General features: G+C 35.3%; 1 protein-coding gene and 1 pseudogene across 1 annotated transcript; one reads left to right on the top strand and one right to left on the bottom strand.

Annotated features, from left to right (window-relative positions):
• Positions 1-345: 345 nt before the first annotated feature.
• Positions 346-5,614, bottom strand: LOC143549485 (uncharacterized). The gene is made up of 5 exons (XM_077040384.1): positions 5,358-5,614; positions 3,204-3,511; positions 3,053-3,109; positions 1,515-1,912; positions 346-776 (listed from the first exon to the last, which is right to left on the bottom strand). Exons 1-5 carry the CDS (start codon positions 5,612-5,614, stop codon positions 513-515), a joined length of 1,284 nt encoding a protein of 427 aa, XP_076896499.1. The 3' UTR covers positions 346-512.
• Positions 5,615-11,018: 5,404 nt separating this feature from the next.
• Positions 11,019-14,989, top strand: LOC143549491 (protein STABILIZED1 pseudogene; annotated as a pseudogene).
• The last annotated feature ends 953 nt before the right edge of the window (positions 14,990-15,942 follow it).

Raw genomic sequence — 15,942 nt, forward strand, 5'->3', positions numbered from 1 at the left:
CAACATTTTAAATTTTGCCCAAAGCGGAATCATATTTAAGGTAACCCAAATTGTATTAAAAATGTATAAATCCTTCTAAACGATTAAATCCTCTTTAGCTGTTCATAAAACTCTGAAAGAAAAGGTGTTCACGGATAGACGGGCCGGCCCATTACACAACCCGACACACTATTCTCCATAAAAATCTGTCAAAATGCATTACTTTCTGTGACAAGGTCACTAACTATTAAGCGTCGCAAAATGGGCCGGTTTTGTTTCTTTTACAAAATAATTAGCATGTCAGATACGACCATAATAATTAAATGAGTCAAAATAGCCACCTCAACTATAACTGTTATCCCCAATTCCCGATATATTAAGAAAGTACTGCTAGCATCAAGTTCAATTGCTAGGAACCAAACTAAATGAACTAAGTTTACCTTAAAATTTAAATCCCCTAAAACTACAGCTTCGGGTCATTATGTAAAAAGGTTACAGAATTAAGAACATTCTTGATCATCAAAATATATTAGCTACTGACTATCGGGCTCACTGGGAAGTTGTAGATTCCACTTACTTGTACCAGCTTTCCGCTCGCCTCGTTTTCTCTTGTTTTTTGGAATCTGGAATTCTGAAAAAGGTTTGACAGATGATTGTTCTTGAACACCGTCTTTTGTTGTGGAGTCGGAATCCATTGCTGAATCTTCTTCCTGCTTCACTGTTACTTGCTGGCAGTTTCTCAAGACCTGCCTTTCTGCTTCAGTAGTTTCATCATGGACAAGCATGTTGTCCAAAATCTGCATTAACTTAATAAAATAGGAATTAAATTCTATCCACCTTAATATCAAACTCAATGCCTAGGTAGCTCTAAATGGATTATTTTCAAAAGGCTTTATGACAAATGGAGTCGGTTTTTTTTGTTTTAATTCTGGGTTAGTTGCTATCTAAGATAACGGCTTCTGTGTCTGAGTTCACAAAACTAAATATATTAGACGAATAATCTAAAATTTTGTCCTTCAAGACAAACTGGCCCATTCACGTCTGATATCTCTAGTTTTGTAAACTCCATGACACAGAAGTCACAAGCTTAAATAGCGACAAACCCATAAATAAAAGCATAAAAAATGACCCGATTCTCGTCAAGCCTTTTGAGACAAGTTACTTAACAATTATATTAGTGAAATATTATGTTTAGTTTACACTTTTGACTTCTATAAATAACTATAGTGTAAAAAAACATTACAAACTAAATTATTACGATCATAATCCAATTATTTTTCTAAACAAAGTTGTGTAGAATTCTTTAATGCATTTTTGAACACATTTTGCATCCTAACCCATTTAACATGTTTCCTTTTTGATCCAATCTTTTAGATTAACCTGTTGACCCTTTAGCAATAGCACATAACCCAAATAAGCCAATATGTGTATGTAAGTTACTAAATGGGTCAAAACTACCACCTCTAGACATTCCAGCATAAACAAAACTGCTGATGTCAGATTGTGAAACGCCAATAGTGAACAGAATGACTTGCCTTTTCACATGAATCTCCAAATTGTGACGGATGCTGAGTAACATCAATAGATGATAACGTACCCACCGTGCTTTCGATAATATCAGGTATATGAAAACCCTCATGCTCATACATATCTAAACCACCCATATCAAACTCTGAGTTGGAAAAAGTAGGGCTATGAACAGCCCGTGTTTGTTCTTCAGAAGGACCGAGATTGCTTAAATTCTCAGAATAAGGAAACAAATGAGAATTTTCAGAGAACACCAAATCAAGTTGAGATTTTAATTTGTGAACCCTGGAGTGAGTCTGCTCAATCTTGTAGAGCATGCGCTCCACGTCATTATCTTCATCTTTAAAAAATGATAAATGGTTGTGCATGCTGAGACCGTGAGCTTCTGTATTAGGTGTATTTTGTTCTGTGAATGCAATTTAATAACATGAAACAACCGTTAGAATCAACCTACAAAAAGTTGAATTATAATTTTTTTCATGAGTAAAAAACATGGGGATTATAATGTTTACGCCAACAAGATGTTCACCTAATGTATCAATTGTCAAGTTTGTATTCTTAAAGTGATATCACTAGATTACTTATTACTTTATTAGAACTATCATTCACCATATTACAGTACTTGGCAATCAATTCGGTTACCTGTTGCCATAAATTAACTTACTCACTGCAAAACAACGGTCTAGACTATAGAAGGTTTTTTAGAATGTAGATAAAATGGCAAATATGCATATAATGATATGTTCACTTTTCTTGTCATGTTTACAGTTAATGCATTGCGGAATTCATATAACATAGTATTTGCTATTCTATCTACATTCTAAAGAAACTTGATACAATAATGGCAGATGCATTAACTTGATATAATACTACTATTTTTAGGTGCTATCTTTGATTATAATTCTCGGAAGCTATCACTATTTAACTCCCAAAATCACCAAAATTTTGAACAAAATGTATAATCTTATCAAAATTGCCTAAGCACAGACAAGCAAAGAATTGTGAACTAAATAGTAGATCCTTTTAATTTTTTGGTAACTTAATGTAAAAAAACAAAAGGAAAAGTGAGGCATATATGCCTACCAAATAAAAAGAATATGTAACAATTAAAGAAAACAAAAGTGCAGTAATAAAGTGGAATCAAGACAAAGAAAATTGCAATAAAGAGATACTATGTTGCTTGAGTTTTCATGTAAACACTTTTCAGGAAATATAAAGAGGTTTTCTCAAGATATTTCAATTGCATCCGTTCAATAGAAGGATTAGCAGACTCGCCATATGATAAAACAAAAAGTCCAAAATGCCTAATTTAGCTTGAATAAAGTTTTCCTACAATTTCTAATTATTTATTTATTTTATTTTTTATGCAAATTCTCCAGGTAATTTTCTTTTTTACTAATTGCTGCTTAGATAGATGCACAAATTAAGTTCCTTTAATAAAATATCATCTTATAGCAAGTTAATGTCAAACAAAAAGCATAAAGCAATCTAGAAGTATATAATAAGTAAAGAGTTAAAGACTTTGACACTTCCAATATAACTTTACCTGGGTCATCAAACTCATCCAGAACAGAGATTTCATCTTGATCCGACTTCTTACTTTCTGAAACAAAAATAATATCAGCACATCACAAGTCTACTAAAACAAGGGTATAAATGCGTAATACCAAATCATAGCGCAAAAGATAAAAATATACCATTATAGGAACAGAGAACATGTTGTGACATATACAAGTCAGCATCAGCCGTCTCTTCAATTCTGGCGCGTTTCCTCCTTTTCATGAGTTTCCTTTGGCGCCTTTTGATATATGGCATTGACCTAGAACTAAACCCTTCTGGAATAGGCTGATTTGATGCCAAATGTTTTGACATGTTTCGAGCTGCAATCATTTTGGTATATTTTAATGCTTGTGACTCAAACTGCTTTATCTTTAATTCTGCCCATTTACATCGCCACATTAAAGGGCGTATATAATTTTTCCAGTGATTTGTCAACCGCTTCTTCCTAATTATAACCAATACCAAAAGCAACTGCAATATGTCACTACAAGAAACTACACATATAAACAAATAGTTGACACTTGAGTACTTGACAAACATTACTATATATAATTCAGCTAGATTATGGTTTATTTGCTAACAGGAAACACAAATGTAGCGCAATTTATAATCCAGAATGCAACTATAATCATAGTAAGTTAAACTTCACTATTGTAATTAACATCAGTGATTAGTAACTTAAGATATCATAAAAAGCAAAGCATTACACCGCAATCAAACCGAAATAGACTATAGGTTATCATATAATATGAAACACAAATGTAGCACAATTTATCATCCAGAATGCAATTATAATCATAATTTGTTAAACACTACTAATGTACTTAACATCAGTAACTACAGATATCATATAAGCAAAGAATTACAACAGAATCAAACCAAAATAGACTATAGGTTATCAGCTAAATTAGAACATGAATGCAGCATTACCTATCAAAAGAGTGAACACTCTTTCCTAATCACAACCAGAACCCCAGCAGAAACAAATAGTTGACACTTGACACACATTACAAGATATAATTCAGCTAGATTATGGTTTATCAACTAATATAAAACACAAATGTAGCAAAATTTATAATCCAGAATGAAACTAATATCAATAACTTAAGATATTGTAAGAGCAAAGCATTACACCGTAATCAAACCAAAATAAACCAAGGTTATCAGCTAATTTAGAACATAAATTCAGCGTTACTTAACTAAAGAGATTGTCCAAAACAGCATTAACAGTAAACCTCAGTGAATCAATTAGCCATCAAAATTATCTTTATTATGATAATCAAATGGAGTCTTTACTGTAATACAAAAAGTAATTCAGGTAGACTATCAGTTATCAGCTAAACTGAATCTAGTTGCAATTGTAATTGTAATTGTAATCATAATCATAACAAGCTGAACACAGAGATTGTCCTAAACCGCATTAATATAAAACCTCATAGAATCAGTTAGTCTTCACAGATTACAAAAAGTAATTCAGGTAAACTATAAGTTACCAGCTAAACCAAAACATGAATGCTGAGCTACACATCAAATGGAATGTAATTAGAATCAATAATCACACAATACTAGATATAATTCAGCTAGATTATGGTTTATTAGCGCATATGAAACACAAATGTAGCGCAATTAATCATACAGAAAGCAATTATAATGATAATAAGTTAAACTCTTAACATCAAGCGTTACACTACATCAAACTGAAATAGGCTATAGGTTATCAGCTTATGTATGATCATAACAAATTAAACACAAAGATTGTCCTAAAACAGCAATTAGACTATCAATTATCAGCTAAACCGAAACATGAATGCTGAGCTAGTGCCACACATCAAATTAAGTATAACTGTAATCATAGTCATAATCATAACAAGCTAAACACGGTATTATCGTATCCTAAAACCTCATAGAATCAATTAGCTATATCAATTAGAGTATTATACTATCAGTCATCAGCTAAACTCAAACCTAAATAGACCATAGGTTATCAGCTAATGTATGATTGACCTAAAACAGCAATTAGACTATCAATTATCAGCTACACAGAGATTATCCAAAACCGCATTAATACAAAACCTCATAGTTATCACCTATCAGCTAACTCGAAACACAAATTAAACATAACTGTAATCAGCAATCACAAAAAAACTTAAAACGCAACAATTATACCTAACAACATGACAATAAGTGAATAACAAGTAAATAACACACAATATCAATCAATCAACACCTTCCGATTCCACGATCGTACTCAACGGCAGCCTAAATTACTTCAAATTAAACTAAAAACAAACCTGAGTCGAATAACAGCACCGAAATCATCAAAGGGAGAGGAGAAACCATTAGCGCCGTTACAGAATTGAGAATCGACTTCGGCATCACTGACGGTAACGGAATTGGTTAGGTTAGAAGAAGCGGTGTCGGCGAATGAAGTGGAGTAATCGGTTTCGTCCAAATCGGCAGGTGCAGGTGGTGGTTCGGTGTGGCTGGGCATTGCAGGTTGGGGTTTGTGATTGTGCAGCAGAGAGGAGTTGTTGTTGTTGTCTTCCATTGTTTTTTTTTTATTTTTTGAAAGATGGCGGCTTCATGCATAACATTAACATGAGCAACAAACAAACCCTCAAACACACTCGTCCTTGCATCAATGCTATGCTAGGTATTTCTTTATTTATTTCTTTGAGGAATAATAATAATAATAATAATAATAATAATGGGGTATGATAAAATAAAAAATGTGTAAAGTGAAATTATATTTTCTCTCTTTTGAAAATATGTAAAAAGGTTACGAAATATTTTTTTTATTTTTTGATGTTTTGTATTAAATGTAACAACATATATTACATATGTTTAAAAAAATAGAAAAAATACAAAAAGTGATGTTATATAGGGTTTTTGATGGGTTTTCTTAACTCAAAAGGGTTTTCAATCTATGCATCTCATAATTATAATAATAATATTATTATATCTAAGGGTGTTGTTTAGGTTTCGAGTTTCTCATGTTAGGTTCTTCGGGTTTCAAATTTTTATTTCGGACCTAAAACCAACTCAAATCTCTCACGTTTTTTTCGAGTTCGGGTTATTTGGGTTTGGGTTTTTCGGGTTGGGTTAATCGGTCTTTGACTATCTAAGAAAACAAAAAGGAAATAAAAAGTAAAGGAAAATTACATCGTGAAAACTAAAGCAACATATTATTCTATACTCGTTATGTGGATAATCAAATTATAAATAAACATAACCCGGTAAAACAACATTTTATTCTATTACAATTGTTAGTAGAAAGGATATATAAACAATAAATAGTCGATCAACTAATAGGCGGAATACAGACAACTGAAATGTGTAGAGTATTCCGTATATGGTGTACATAACTAATAATATATTGTTTTTAAACAAATAGTTTATTCGGGTTTTTCGTGTTAACCCGGAACTTAGAAATCATACCCAAGAACTAACCCGAATTACTTTGGTTCGGGTTCGGTGACCTTTTCTCAGGTCAGGTTACTTTGGGTTTAGGTTTGGGTACGATTTTCTCGGGTTATATTTCAGGTAAAAGTAACCGCCCTAATCTTTTAGAGTGTGAGAAAACCTAAATTATTCATAAATTAAAACAAAAAATAAATTAATAACTCTTCTCACTTTTACTATTTCTGTCTCTCTCTAACAAATAATTGCTTACTTTTATCACGATTAAAACATGATGTAAGTTATTTTGGGACTCCATAAAGAAAGTTGATAGAACTTGTGTTAGAGCATTCTCAACTCATCTATTAAAACTAAGTGATGAAATTTTGTAAATTATAGAGTGGGGTTATAAGTGGTTGTGAGTGTAAATTATAGGGTGAAAAAATAAATGTAGTGTTTTTTGTAAATTTTAGGAAACAAAGTTTGCCTCTATTTATTTTTTAATATTTGTTGAATTGGTTTTGAGTAGAGAAAAGAAAAAAACGTAATGATAAAATTATAAAAATATATTATTTAATTGAACAGAAGAAAGAAATGTGATTTTTTTAGTGTAATTTTAAATATGAAGATAGAGGACAAGCTAAAAATGCTCTTTTATAGTGGACTTGTCTTTGCGGTGAAATAAAAGTTTTGTGTCACTTGTCACATTATTAGACTAATTCTCATACACCAATGAGACTTGCAAGGTGGCCTACGTGACACCATGAGCTCACTGAAACATCGTACACCCCTTCCTCTAATCATGCGTGAGAGGTGCAAATAAGGGTATCACACGTGTTATTAGTCCCTTCATCTAATTTAGCTTCTTTTTTTTTCTTTTCTTATTAGTTTCTAGTTATTAAATAATGTAAAAAATGATGTACGGTATAGGTTAATTGATGGGGTTGAATAATAAAGAAAAAACATAAATTATACAAAATGAGAAAATTGTGTATGACACACAGCCTCTCAGTGTAAATTATTATCGATAAATAGATCAAAATTTGAATTGTTAAACTTAAAACCGAATTTCTCAATTTAATAAAACTAATAATAATTTTTTAATAAATGATCGGTTGGGTTATGGGTTATGATTTTGTGATAAAAACTTAACCGTCCCATTTTATAATACAAATTTAATGTTGTATTCTTTTAAAATATGGTAGTGTATAATAATTTCTTATTTTTATGTTTTTGTGCAATGCTCTAAGCGAATTGGATGTCCAGCGGATGTTCGCCTCTTCGTTCGGTGCAATTTTGTTTATGTTCGTTCGTTTAACAAATGATTCGGACACGGACAAAAAAATTTGTTCGGTAAGCTTAACAGACAAACAAGGGCAAAGGCCGCGTTCGTTCAATAATGTTCGTGAATGTCCGACATCGTCCGTTTAATATTGTTGTGTATGTTGAAATTCTTTGAAGAATGAAGAATTTAAAGCTTGTTTCTCATGAAACACTAGAAGTTTGTGGATTTTGAACACCAAAATACTATTTTGATATAATTATATGTTTGGTTAAAATTTAAGTGTTAAGTATTTTTTATATCATGTGGTGTAATGTTCATTAGTGCTTATGTTATTTGTCTATTCAAGTTTATTAGTGTCCATTGGTGTTTGTTTGTCTATTAGTGTCTGTTAGTATTCGATTGTCCATTATTGTCCGTTAGCGTCCTTTACAATACTAACAAATAGACACAGACTAATTCGATTCCTTAATGAATGGAGATGGACACGAATTTTATTTTGGTAGGGAAATGACCATCAAATGCCGATTATAGCTTATGGTTGATAGTTGATACAATAACTAGGATTTGTAGGTAGGTGTATAACCATCAAATGTCGATTATAGCTTGTGGTTGAACAATAGTTAGGATTTGTAGGTAGGGGTATAACCATCAAATTTTCTCAATGAATTTTCTATTTCCTTGAAAAAGACGCTCAGCATTACAGGGTTGTAAGCAAACTGAGCGAACACGAACAAGAAACGAACATAAACGAACGTTCATTAATATATATGAACGAATGGAACATGTGTTCATGTTCGTTCACAATTAAACAAACACAAATTTTTGTTCATGTTCTTTCGTTTATCAAATAAACGAACTTTTCGCAGAATGATTTACGAACAGTTCACTAAATGTTTGTTTCATTTACAGGCCTAGCTTACAAGAGCTCTTTAGGATATTTAAAAGGGAAGAAGCCAACTTTGACAATGAAAAAAAACTGCCTTTATCAATGCTACTTTCCCGATTTTCTCCACCATAAATGGCCCAAATCAACAACGCCCAATTTTGTATGTTTATCAATGCTACTTTCCCAATTTTGTATGTTTTGTAAGTAGCTTGCACATAAGTTTGCATTTTGTTATACACAAAAATTTAATAACATATTTTCTTTCAGTTCTCTTTCCATCGGCATATTGCTTCATACAATTGTAGGCCTCGTGTAATGCTTGTTTTTAACTTTGTATCTTAGCCTCTCTATATTAATGCAATTCTTCAACTACTACTACTTAAGTTACACAAACAACTCCACAAGTTTTTAATATAAAATGAACCGATATCATAACAAACCAAACCAATACTTACTGAAGAGGTATGTACCCGCCTCAACACCGAGCGAGGCGGGTCAACCCAGAAGATACAGACAAGTGACTTGAAATCAAGACATTATGAAGGCACAAAGCCAAAACCTATGCGCATGGCGCATATCACATTTGCTCAGGCATCATATGCCCAGGCACCACACATGCTCAGGCATCATATGCCCAGGCACCACAGATGCTCACGCATCACATATGCTCACGCATATCACATATGCGCGTGGCGCATCCGCGCGTGGCGCATATCACATGCTCGTGCATATCACATCTGCGCATGAAACATCTGCGCGTGAGAATAAAGAGAAGACCTCGCGCATCCTCAGGATAGGCGCATATCACACATGCACATAATCAACCTCGTCCTTATGCAAATCAGGATTAGGGCAACCTTAATTGTGCACATCAGACAACCTTCCAGAATGTATCTTTTTGAGGAATAAGAATATGCTGATGTTGACAGCTGCCAAATGAAAGGTGGACAACTCAGCATAACACATGTGCTACCACGTGATTACAACCAATGAGAAAGCACCAGGTGTCCCAGAGGACACGTGGCGCAGAGCAATTGGAGGAGGCCAACAAGGCTGAGCCCAATCAGGGGAAACCCTAGCACTATAAATACAGCATCAACTCCACAAGGAAAGATCATCAGAACATACACAGTTACAGCCAGTAACACATTCAATCACATTCAATCATATTCAATCACATTCACTCACAAACAGTTACAGTCAGTAACACACACAATCACAGCAAATCACAGAGTATTCAGCTGTTAAGCAATACTCTCCAGATTTCCTTACTCATAACATTATCTTCTCCTACAAAATACTTATTCTCACACCGGAGGGTTACCCCAAAGAGGACCCCTCTGTCCCTTTCTGAGGGGTAAGTTGACGGTGCTGTTCATTTTGTAGGTGGAAGAGCCCAGATCCAAGAAAACCATCGGTGAAGAAGCATAATCACACCCGAGGAAAGTAGATCGTCTACCAGTGAGTCGATCCACGTCTCTTCACTTACTAACTTCTTGTCTCATCCCACCACAGCGCATGGATTTAAAGCAACTAGTTATACATACACTTGAGCCATTAAAGCATTACTCATCAAACAAGATTATCAAAAACACCATTCCGTCATTTTTAAGACTAAAATGATATATGATATGCTTGTAATTACATATCTTTGTTGCACAAGATTACTAAAACACTATTCGGTCACTTTAAGAAGAACTGGATAAGTAACATAATTCATTACTTATTGTTATACTAAAATACGTGTTCTAAACCAGAGAAACGACTAAAATACGTATTATGATTGGATAAGTAACAAGGTTGTAAAAGTCGTTAGGCACTTAGGCATATCGGCTAGGGAGTTGAGTGGGGTGGGGGTACTCAAACATGGTAAATATAAGGTAAATTAATTTTTGGATATTATATGTGTGTGTGCGCTCGTGCGCGCACATGTGGTCAAAATAATCATAATTCATGTCAAAAAGTACCCTAGCCGACCAACACCGCCCAATCCGACTTTAGACCGACTAGCCTGACTTTTTTGACGGCCTAGCCCGACTTTTGACCACTAATCTTGGTCGGCTTGAAGAAAGTCGCCTCAGAAGGGGTCCGAGGACCGACGACGCCCCGCCTAGGCCGACTTTTACAATATTAATAAGTAAAATGACTTGTTAGTTTATGTTTTGTTAATCGGTCGTATTTATATCGAGTCTTGTTTTGTCATCTTTAGTTTCTTACTAGTAGATGCTTTTTAGTATATTTATTGCCGCTGCCTAAACTAGTTGTAATCTAATAAACCACATATCTTCTACTCCAAGTAAACTTGTAGCCCAAGGCTCCTACGGCCCGGTTCAAACTTATTCGAAAATATAAAAGCATCCATAGCATAACACCTTCTCATTATTATTTTAATAATATTTTCTAACTACCAACCCGGCAGTTAGTTATTTTCTCCGAGACTCTCATTCGTATCAAAACCTGTAAGTCACATTCATTCACAAATCTAGGGTTTCATATATTCATATTTCTGATTCAATTCGGTTTCCGTATTATTCGTAATCATGCCACCGCCTCCTAATTACGTACCCGGATTAGGCCGTGGTGCGTCCGGTTTCACCACTCGTTCCGATATCGGTCCTGATGATAATAATAATAATAATAATAATAATAATAATAATAAGTTTGATGAGTTTGAAGGTAATGATGAAGGATTGTTTGATTCTGTTGAGTATGATGAGGAGGAAGAAGAGGCTGATGCCGTGTGGAATGAGATCGATAGGATTATGGATTCGAGACGGAAAGATAGGCGAGAGGCTAGGTTAAAAGCGGATATCGAGAGTTTTAGAGAAATAAACCCTAGGATTACTGAACTGTTTGCTGGTGATAAGAGGAAGTTAAGGACATTATCTGAATCCGAATGGGATGGTATACCGGAAATTGGGGATTATTCGTTCAGGAATAAGTACTTTAAGAAGAGGAGGTTTGAGAGTTATGTGCCGGTTCCGGATACTCTGCTTGAAAGAGCTAGGCGAGAGAGGGAACCTGTTAGTGTGTTGGAGACGGAAACGTCTGATTTGACTGCGGTCGGTAAGGGTCGAGGGACGGTTTTGTCGTTGAATTTGGATAGGGTTTCGGATTCTGTTTTGGGTATGACTGTTGTTGATCCGAAAGGTTATTTGACGGATATGGCGAGGATGAAGGGTGCTAGTGATGCTGAGGTTTCAGATATTAAGAGGTCTAGGTTGTTGTTGAAGTCTGTGGTTCAAACGAATCCAAAGCATGCACCTGGTTGGATTGCGGTTGCGAGATTAGAGGAGATTGCTGGTAAGATTCAGAGAGCAAGAGGATTGATGAAAAGAGGGTGTGAAGAATGTCCTAAGAATGAGGATGTGTTGATTGAGGCGTGTCGGTTAGCGAATCCGGATGATGCTAAGGGTGTTATAGCCAGAGGTGTTAAAGCAATTCCCGATTCGGTTAAACTTTGGATGCAAGCTGTGAATTTGGAACACGATGATGAGAATAAAAGTATGGTTTTGAGAAAGGCTCTTGAAAATATACCGGATTCTGTTAGGTTATGGAAAGCGATTGTGGAACTTGGTGATGAAGATGAAGCAAAGCTTTTGCTTCAGAGAGCTGTGGAATGTTGCCCGTTGCATGTGGAATTCTGGCTTGCTTTAGCTAGGTTGGAAAATTATGATGCAGCTACGAAGGTGTTGAATATGGCTAGAGATAAGCTTTCTAAAGAACCAGCAATTTGGATCGCTGCAGCTAAACTAGAAGAAGAATCTGGAAACAAATCTATGGTTGGGAAGATAATAGAAAGGGCTATTAGGATGTTACAGAGAGATGGGGTGGAGATTGATCGGGAAACTTGGATGAAAGAGGCTGAAGCTGCTGAGCGGGCCGGTTCAGTGGTGACATGTAATGCAATTATTAATAACACAATTGGGGTTGGAGTCGAAGACGAGGACCGTAAGGCAACATGGGTTGCTGATGCAGAAGAATGCAAGAAACGAGGCTCCATTGAAACTGCTAGAGCTATTTATAGCTGTGCAATCACTGCATTTAAGTCAAAGAAGAGTGTATGGCTAAAAGCAGCCCAAATTTGAAAAGGCTCATGGCACTCGTGAGTCACTTGATGCTCTACTTTGTAAAGCGGTTACATACACACCACAAGCCGAGGTGTTATGGTTGATGGGTGCTAAGGAGAAATGGCTTGCTGGTGATGTGCCTGCAGCAAGAAACATTCTTCAAGAGGCGTATGCTGCAATTCCAAAATCTGAGGAAATCTGGCTTGCTGCGTTTAAGCTGGAGTTTGAGAATAACGAGCCAGAACGGGCCAGAATGCTTCTGGCTAAAGCTCGTGAACGAGGTGGGACCGAGAGAGTGTGGATGAAGTTTGCAATCGTTGAGAGAGAACTCGGGAATAGTTCAGAAGAAAGGAGGCTGCTTGATGAAGGGTTAAGATTATTTCCTTCGTCTTTCAAACTATGGTTAATGCTCGGTCAGCTTGAAGAAAGACTTGGTTGTTTACCACAAGCAAAGCACGCGTATGATTTGGGTTTAAAGCAGTGCCCAGATTCAACTCCGTTATGACTCTCGCTTGCAAATCTTGAGGAGAGAATGTCGGGATTGAGTAAGGTTAGAGCCGTGCTCACGATGGCTAGACAAAGGAACCCGCGTAACCCTGAACTATGGCTGGCTGCGGTTCAAGCCGAGTCAAAACACGGGTCTGAAAAAGAAGCTGATATTTTGATGGCGAAGGCATTACAAGAATGCCCCAATAGTGGTATATTATGGGCTGCTGCTATCGAAAAGGCTCCAAGATCACAGAGGAAGTTCAAGAGCATTGATGCTTATAAGAAGTGTGAACATGATCCTCATGTAATAGCTGCTATTGGGAAGCTGTTTTGGCATGATAGGAAGGTGGACTATGCACGGGATTGGTTGAACCGGGCGGTTACAGTTGCACCGGATGTTGGGGACTTTTGGGCTTTGTTATATAAATTTGAACTGCAGCATGGGACTGAGGATCAGCAGATGGAAGTTTTGAGGAATTGTGTTGCTGCAGAGCCTAAACACGGTGAAAAGTGGCAGCCTGTATCGAAAGCGGTTGAGAATTCGCATCTGTCAGTTGAAGCTATATTGAAGAAAGTAGTTGTTACACTTTGAAGGAAGATACTGCAGAAGATAACAAAGATTAGTAATCTCTATTTTGACTCTTTCTTTCTAGTTGGTTATGTTTCTGTTTTGTTGACTTTATTGCTTGAACGCATTTCTTTTTTGCATGGGAGTCTATTATAATTGTCTTATGCTCTTGGAATTCGTTATACATAGGGTCTGTGTCCCATAATATTATTGATTTAACTGTGTTGCAGATGGCATGGAGCCATGGACTCAAGGCTGTTTGCATGAGAATATATGCTTTTGGGCTTTGACATTGCTGATAACGTAAGTTTTGTTCTTAATTGTTTGTGATTCGTGAGTGGTTTCTGTAGAGCTTTTGTGTGAATGTAGCCAGATGTGACTGTTATTTTGATTAGAACATAAGAGATCATATTTTTAATTGAACATTTAAAGCAGTTTTAGTTAATAAAGAAGGATAAAATTAAGAAAATTGTTTAAAATAGAAAGTGGTCAAAAAGGTTGAAGGTCACCCAATATGTATTCATAATGCATAAAACCTCATACAACCCTTTTATTGATTGTTGGCCTTTAATCATATTCAAAACATTTGTTGCTTATAAAGTTTTAAACAAAAGGTCTCGTGGGCCAGCACTCAAATCCTTTTTGATCACGCTGAAAAAAAAATAGTCCAAATACTTCTTTTTTGTTTAATATCCATTTCAATTTCTTTCATAGTAGCGGTATCAGGATATATCTGTTTTTGGCAGTTTCATTTTCATGTTCAACTGTCATGAGCCACCAAAATCTATATAAATATTCTTTTCTTGGCTTTTGTTTATGTTCATTTTTCCAGATTCTTTCCGTCTTTACTTTCTGGGTTGTGTTTATGATATTTGTATTTATGGTTTCGCCGAACGCAATCTTTTTTCTTTTATACATAAATTTATCTAACCATTCTATTACATATTATTATTTTTACCTATTTTCTTATAACATTGGAAATAAAGGAGGTAACGCGGACGTAAAAAGTTAAGACGATTTTGTTGCTTTAGCAGCGGGCCTGCAATTTATTGTTTATTTTTACTCATTGACGGGATTGTGTTTTCAGATGATGTTGCTTTATTTGTATCCTTTTCTAAAACTCATTTTGGCCCAACTCCATTTTAGCTAGAACCCCTTTTGACCTGAACAAAAATGATGTATGTTTAGAACGGTTCATTTTAATACGAACTCATTTTGCTCAGAACTCACACTGCCGTGTTTTAGCTATTTTATCTACTCATTGACCCGTTAGAGGTAAAGATCAACCTGAATCGACCCATTTGTAAGTAATAGGTCGAAATTTCCATCTCAGCTGCTTATACACGCTGTTGATGACGATGTTATTTAATGCAAAGTTTACAACTGGAAGCGTGAACACGTACTTGAATTATTGAGGGATAAGTTGAAGTGGGCATCAGCAGTTTGATTGGGTCAGTATCAGTTAGGTTTGTTCTTCTTCTTGACATAAACTTAACCCATTCATGCAATACCTCAGTTTCAAAAAATTTATTTACACACCTCTATGTGATTAAAAGGTTTATGCATAAAACAAATACACTTTTAACTTATGTTCAGTCACTATTTTGGTTAGTCTTTTTTGTATATTTTGAGCACTTTCAATCACCTTTTTAGGTTAATTTTTATATATTCTGATAAACATTACCAAGAACTTACCTCCTTCGTTAACATACAACATGAAAAACATGAAATCATATGGCATATGCTTTGATTTGATTCGATGCTACTTGATGAGGCTAATAATATTTATTTACAATAATGTTCATATATTTTGATGAACGAAGATGACATAAGTTCAAAACAAAATCATTGTATATTTTGGAACCGATGCCGTATATTGAATATTCAGTTTGCATGTATGATTGTCTTGCCGTATGAACAAAGATGCTCATTTATCAGTTTCTCACACATTTTCTTGTATAAATAACTGTATCGAACACTCCGATACTCATAGCGTAAACTAGCAGTAGCACAAAAAAGAAAAAGAAAACCATAATGGCATCAAACATAGGGATCATGAAAATGATTATGATAATGTGCATGATCATACTTGTGCTGGTGGGAATGACTACAATGGCAGCAAAACCATTCCCGTTTGAAGATCGTCCGGACGAGGTTTGCTGCTACCCCGGTTACCCAT

Source organism: Bidens hawaiensis, unplaced genomic scaffold, assembly GCF_021521415.1.
Source record: "Bidens hawaiensis isolate Kalapana, Puna unplaced genomic scaffold, B.hawaiensis_p1.1 tig00015610_1, whole genome shotgun sequence".
NCBI classification, from domain to species: Eukaryota; Viridiplantae; Streptophyta; class Magnoliopsida; order Asterales; family Asteraceae; genus Bidens; species Bidens hawaiensis.

Coding starts and splice junctions, on each gene's coding strand:
- LOC143549485 (XM_077040384.1), bottom strand. CDS start 5,614: ATGGAAGACAACAACAACAACTCCTCTCTGCTGCACAATCACAAACCC. Junction 3,512..5,357: donor GGTGCTGTTATTCGACTCAG/GTTTGTTTTTAG, acceptor GGTTATAATTAG/GAAGAAGCGGTTGACAAATC. Junction 3,110..3,203: donor TGTTCTCTGTTCCTATAATG/GTATATTTTTAT, acceptor TTTTTGTTTCAG/AAAGTAAGAAGTCGGATCAA.